We start from the raw sequence: 6512 nt of genomic DNA, 5'->3' as shown, positions 1-6512 counted from the left end.
TCTATGTTCTTCCCCGTGTGCACGTCGGAGGCCGAGCCGAAGGCTTGACTACCCTGGAGGGCGAGACTTCGCTTCCGAGCGGCGCACGTGTCTCATGTCCTAAGGCTGATGCGGCGTGGTGCGAGATCGTCGCGAGGAGGCTGGCCTGCAGTGTGACTTGCCGTCAGCCCGGCCCCTCTTCCTTTCCAGAGCCGTGGTCAGCATCCCGGAGGCTCGCGACTCTATGACTCATCGTCATGGGAGTGGATACAGCAGTCAACAGGGCGACCGCGGGTTGGGGAATGGGGGAGTGTCTGGCCGCAAGGCTTTGATCTAGGGTTCCCAACGGGTTGCTCGCCTCTCTCCTAGCTGCACTCCTGCCATATCCACATCGGCTCTTCGAACAGTAGTAGAGTTCTCTGAAACACCTAAGAGGAGAGAAGGAAGATAAAGTGTCCCTCTTCCTGGGTTGTGGTTTGATTTCCTTAAGATACAGAACCGGGGTTGCGGGTGTGGGCGGGAGAGAACCTGCGCTCCGAGGAGTCAAGGTGGAGTCTAAAGCGCTCTAGGAGAAGGCAGGGATTAATTAAGCAAGCCAAGGCAATACAATTACATGACCTCTTAGGCTAATCTGATATTAAGTAGTATTTGTTATGGATATTCGCTAATCAAATAGTAATGCACATGTGCATTGTGTACATGTAATCGGTTTATACACAATATTATAGAGCTGACTACTTTTTGTGGACTAACAAGTCCCAAAGGGAACTAAGGTTCGGGCCTCTTTTCAGACCTCTGAAGGGGAACACTGAGATCTAGGGAGATAATTGCATTATCTTTCGAACTGTGAGAGGGCCTGATGCAAACGTTGTTCTCTGTGCCCCCGGTTCCCTTTTTTCCAAAGCAGATGAGTCTGCCTTTTGTCTGTCTCTGGTATACATGCCACTTTTTACTGGTGTTTATGCCACTAGGTAGTGCATTAATGATGAGGACCCCAAATCAGGAATAAAGATGAGAGTTAGAGCAGTGAGAGAAGAGGAGGAAACTGCCGGGCACTGCTTTTCATATAACTCCTGTTTTCTCGTCTGCAAAATGGAATTACATAGTAAGGCATTGTCGAGAAAAGAAGTGAAGTGCTGAGCCGGGTTTCAAACCTTTTGTCCGCCGTATTCCAAAACCCTTGGTCATTTTTCCACTGTGTCACGTCTAGGAGAGAAAATTTTACAGCCTAAGCTCATTGTCCAGCCAAGTAAAGGAAAATTGGGACTCGCGGCGTCCCCTGGTGGTGGATCTTTCTCCCTGCAGAGCCAACCATCTCGGAGGCTCCTTTAATACCTAAAATACGCCCCCTTCGCGGCTCGTGAATCTCGGGTTCCGATTGGCTGGAGGGGGCCGGAGGCGGGGCGTGGGACGCTCCAGGGCGCTGCTGATTGGCCAGAGGAGGCCAGCTCGGAGGAAACTTCCGGGAAGGTCCGCATTCCAGCGTTCCTTCGGGCGGCATCCGGCGGCAGTGGGACCTGTGGCTCCCCCTACAGGCAGCTCACCGGCGTGCACTGTCCGGCCAGCTGGTTGGGTGGGTGGTGGGCCGGGTGGGGGAGGGGATGGACCGAGTGCCGGGTTGTCCCGATGAGGGTTCGGGAAGGTTTGGCGAGTGAGATTCCATTCCCTGGCACTGCACCAGGTTCCCTACCCGCGTGCCCCTCGGCTCCCCCACTTCGGGGCTTCAGACTGAAAGAGCATCCCGGGAGAAGGCCTTCTAGCGCCCAAACAGCCTATCCAGAGACCCCCAAATTCTGATCTTGAAGTTGGAGGCTCCCGCGAAGTTCGTGTCTAACCTTTTAGGAGAGTTAGAAGCTGCCTGACTCCAGCCTAGTGTGGTAGGTGGGCCTTGGGAAGTGGAGCATGGGGGCGAAGGCTCCCAGGGTTGAGCCTTCATCCCCCTTTCCCCCTTCTAGTGGGGTGCCGAGGCTCGGGCAGCATGACGACGGAGACCTTCGTGAAGGATATCAAGCCCGGGCTCAAGAATCTGAACCTCATCTTCATTGTGCTGGAGACAGGTGGCTATGCTGGGGTGGTGGGCCCCCTGCGCGGGTTGTCGGGGCTGGGAACGGGAGGGGGAGAACACCGCCTCTGGTCTTAACTTGCTCCGGGGATGGCAGGGCGCATCCCAAGACGCTGCTCACGCCGAACCTCTCTCCGAGACCCCGGCCCAGAGAGATGCAGCCAGGTGTAGGGTAGACGGAACTCTTGCCAGATCCAAGCCTCCAGGGCCACGCGGGCTTCTTTCCACTCAGGGCCCTCTCCATGGTGCTGCCCCCACCCGCGTCTCCCCCAGGGATTCGGCTTTGCCCTGTTTGTACATCTTTTCCCTCACCCCGCCCACATCTAGATCTCATCCCTCTTACCATCCCCACCCCGGTTTATTTGACCATCCCCCACTCTCGTTTATCTGTTCCCTTTAGGCCGAGTGACCAAGACAAAGGACGGACACGAGGTTCGGACCTGCAAAGTGGCAGACAAAACGGGCAGCATCAATATCTCCGTCTGGGACGACGTGGGCAACCTGATTCAGCCTGGGGACATTATCCGGCTCACCAAAGGGTAAGCCAGCTGATGACTCCTGGCTATCCAAGGGCAGTAACAGTCAAGGGGGGGTGGGGTTAACAGTCCCTGTGACTCTTCTGAGTACTCTGAATCCTACTTTTTGTGCCCCCACAGGTACGCTTCAGTGTTCAAAGGTTGTCTGACACTGTACACTGGCCGTGGGGGTGATCTTCAGAAGATTGGAGAGTAAGTGCTATGTTGGGGATTAGGATGTAGAAGCACCAGGCCAAGAGGGGAAGTTTAAGGTTTGGAGGGAGGCAGCGTAAGGGTGTGCAGTCCCCATCCATCCTGGATCTGGACTTTTCTAAGGCCTCCAGCAGTGGCCTAGAGGATGAGTCTGAAGCTTTGGCCATTTTCTCCCCTTGCAGATTCTGTATGGTTTATTCTGAGGTTCCTAACTTCAGTGAGCCAAACCCAGAGTACAGTGCCCAACAGGCACCCAACAAGACGGTGAGTCCCATGGCCATGATGTGGGGAAAGAAGACAGGTCAGGCCAAGGAGCATGGTAGGGAGCAAGGTCTGAGTATGTAATTTGTGCCTTCAGGTGCAGAATGACAGCAGCCCCACAGCTCCCCAGCCTACCACTGGACCCCCTGCCACTTCTCCAGGTAAACCTGTTCCCTTCCATCCATTGGTCCTCCTGGCTCCCCTACTCTTTCCAGCCTGGAAAGATGCATTGCCCTCATCCCTTTTCCACATCTCTCTTCTCTCAATATATCCCCTTCCACCTAATTCTTCTCCCAGTTCTTTTGTAAGTCCCTGTGGTAAAACGATTTGGGGACCTGTTTCTATCATTGAAAGAGCTCTGGTACCCTTTTGCCCCTCCTACTCAAAGGCAAAAATGAGAACAAATTCTCCACAAAGAGTGCATCCCTTCATTCTCGCTTCTTTCTTTCTGCTGCTTCCCTGGCAGAACCTTGCCTTTTCCCCTTGCACATTTTGATTCATTACACAGTTCTAACATACTGTTACTTGTAGGACTTAACATGGAGTCCACAGCTCACAGCTTTAGAGGCCTAAGTGGTTCCCTTTTGGGGTCATCACTCTTCTTGAAACTAAAGGCCCTGCTTCTCAGAACTATGATTCTTCCATCTCATGTACTTAAAGCCCCTGCTTTTTGGTCTCTTGAGGAATTGGGGCCGTACTGGACATCATCAGCTTTGTTTTTTTTTTTTTTTTTGAGGAAGATTAGCCCTGAGCTAACTACTGCCAATCCTCCTCATTTTGCTGAGGAGGACTGGCCCTGAGCTAACATCTGTGCCCATCTTCCTCTACTTTATACGTGGGACGCCTATCACAGCATGGCTTATTGCCAAGTGGTACCGTGTCCGCACCCGCGATCTGAACTGGCGAACCGCAGGCCACCGAGAAGCGGAAGGTGCGCACTTAACCACTGCGCCACCGGGCCGGCCCCACATCATGAGCTTTTGATTAGAATCACTCACCAACTCCACCTCCTTCGTCCCCTGGCTTCTCCTCAGGAACCTGGTTTTTACTGCTCTTTCCTCCTGCGTCATCTTCCAGCTGACCCTCTGCTCCCTGGGTGTTTGGCTCTCTCTTGCCTCTGATCTGTGCCTTAGGTTTCTCCCTGTGACACTAGGCTTCAGGCTGCCTCTATCCTTCCTCAGCATCCCCAGTTACCATGGTTTTCAGAATTGTTTGTGTTGGAGCCACTGGAGATCAAGGTGTTTTTTGGGAACACCATGAAATAACGACATTTAATTCTACCTCAAAAATTAGCATCCGTGTTTTCAACTGAAAATATGATTATTATGTATTTTCGGTCTCCATGACTCCCTAATTTATAAAAATATTTTAAATAAGGTACATTTAAGCCCGTTTGCTCTTAATATTCATTTGCCATATGTTTACTCACTTTGTCATCTGCTAACAGGTAGAAAAGGCTTAACAAAAAAACATGTATGGCATAAAAACTTAACATTGACTTTTTATACCCTCTCCTGACTTTTTCTGTGAATTGAGGGAAGGGCATTATTCTTGAGTTTTGGCTGCAGATATCTGAGTCTGGTGGAGCAATGGGCTTCAGCAAGGATATGGTTCGAGAACTACTAGCCGATGACTTCTCCCCCATTTAGGGTTCATGGCACGCCCTGTGTATGTGAGAGACAGTCCTCTGCCTTCATTTAACAAACATTTTAGATGAGGAATGCTGACAAAGAAAACAGCACCTGGGGCCGGCCCAGTGGCGCAGCAGTTAAGTGTGCACATTCCGCTTCTTGGCGGCCCGGGGTTCGCCAGTTTGGATCCCGGGTGCAGACATGGCGCCACTTGGCAAAAGCCATGCTGTGGTAGGCGTCCCACGTATGAAGTAGAAGATGGGCATGGATGTTAGCTCAGGGCCAGTTTTCCTTGGCAAAAAGAGGAGGACTGGCAGTAGTTACCTCAGGGCTAATCTTCCTCAAGGAAAAAAGAAAACAGCACCTGCCTCAAGGAGCTTGTAGTCTATGAAGGAAACAGACAGATGATGATTATATCACACTGGCCAGCACAATGAGAGTGCCATGCACAGTTGCGGGAGCCCAAGGAAGTCATCCCACACACCTGGCTCCAGTCAAACATTTAACATATACACAAAAATGTTACTTCTTATTTTTGAGGAGTGAGAGTATGTGTAATAATTTTTTTGCTTATTCTTATCTGTATTTTCCAAAATGAACATGTATCATTGTGATATACACCACAATTTGTTTTTTTCTTTTAAAGATCCTTCTTTTTTTTTTTTTTTGAGGAAGATTAGCCCTGAGCTAACATCTGCTGCCAGTCCTCCTCTTTTTGCTGAGGAAGATGGGCCCTGAGCTAACATCCATGCTTCTTACATTTTAACACAGAAACTTCAGGCCCTTCCCCTTCTCATGTTTCCCCAGTTTCACCATCAGTTTTGGCAAAGGGGCATTTTGTCAGAGGTCCTTGAGCCTAGAACGTAACAGCTAACTCTAGGTCTGACTCCCAATGATGCAGAGATGAATAAAAGAGAAAAATATCTTCCTAGCATTCATGTAGCAACTTCCAAAATCATTGTTTGCGTCTTCTCTGGGGCTCCATTCATACAACCCACATTCTTTGCGCTTGGTCCCATTGGCATTACTGTGCAGTTGTGCGATGAAAACTGTGCTACTCTCTGGGGCACGGAGGGTGGCCTTGGGGCTGGACCCTTCTCCTACCTCAGTTCTCTAATTCCTGTGTTTCTTCCCTTTCTCCCACATCTAGCCTCTGAGAGCCAGAATGGGAATGGACTGAGCACCCCACCAGGTCCTGGTGGTGGTCCGCACCCCCCTCACACTCCTTCCCACCCCCCCAGCACCCGAATTACCCGAAGCCAGCCCAACCACACGGCTGCTGGCCCTCCTGGCCCCTCGAGCAACCCTGTCAGTAACGGCAAAGAAACCCGGAGGAGCAGCAAAAGATAGCAAGACATTCTTCCTCCCTTCCTGCCACCAACCATAACCCAAGTGTCTGCTAAAGAGCAACACAGCCTTCTCCTGGGAGGCTGGCTTCGGGGAGTGTCAGGGGAGGTAGCCATATTTTAGCCACTAAACTTCACTGGAGGGGTGGTGAGCAGTGGCCTTATCTACTCCGAGCCCATACTTGTCCCTTGTCCAGCTGAAGCTGCCTGTCCCCTGGGATTCAGGCCCTCTGCCTGCCCTACTTCCTCTTTAGAAACGACAGTTACAGTCTGTTTCTTGTGTGCGTGATGTGGAAGTCTAATTGAATCCCTCTTCCTAATAAATGTTACCACTCTGTACTGGACTCTTTTGCTTTTTGTGGGCAAATGAAGAGATTGGCAGCTGGGCATTTGGGAAGGTGGGGTGTCCCTGGGAGGTGGAGGGGAGATGGGTTACAGGTAAAGAGGCCTGGGCAAAGCAGGCCTGCCCCTTTAAGGTAGTGTCCCTCCCCTGCCCCCTCCTTGC

The 6512-nt window shown here is 51.3% G+C and overlaps 1 protein-coding gene across 4 annotated transcripts; it reads left to right on the top strand.

Moving 5' to 3' along the window:
- Positions 1-51: 51 nt before the first annotated feature.
- Positions 52-6344, top strand: NABP2 (nucleic acid binding protein 2). Of its 4 annotated transcripts, XM_046659767.1 has the most exons (8): positions 1476-1552; positions 1661-1856; positions 1935-2036; positions 2442-2580; positions 2698-2769; positions 2952-3033; positions 3128-3191; positions 5812-6344. In XM_046659767.1, the coding sequence occupies exons 3-8, from the start codon at positions 1958-1960 to the stop codon at positions 6009-6011; spliced, it is 636 nt and encodes a 211-aa protein (XP_046515723.1). In that variant the 5' UTR covers positions 1476-1552; positions 1661-1856; positions 1935-1957; the 3' UTR covers positions 6012-6344. The 4 variants fall into 4 exon arrangements, with proteins under 4 accessions (XP_046515732.1, XP_046515742.1, XP_046515723.1 ...); XM_046659776.1 differs by lacking the exons at positions 1476-1552; positions 1661-1856 and adding an exon at positions 52-196; XM_046659786.1 differs by lacking the exon at positions 1661-1856 and having other exon boundaries at positions 1404-1552.
- The last annotated feature ends 168 nt before the right edge of the window (positions 6345-6512 follow it).

This window comes from Equus quagga, chromosome 1 (assembly GCF_021613505.1).
Source record: "Equus quagga isolate Etosha38 chromosome 1, UCLA_HA_Equagga_1.0, whole genome shotgun sequence".
Taxonomy (NCBI): Eukaryota; Metazoa; Chordata; class Mammalia; order Perissodactyla; family Equidae; genus Equus; species Equus quagga.
This window is presented reverse-complemented; position numbering and strand designations above follow the sequence as displayed.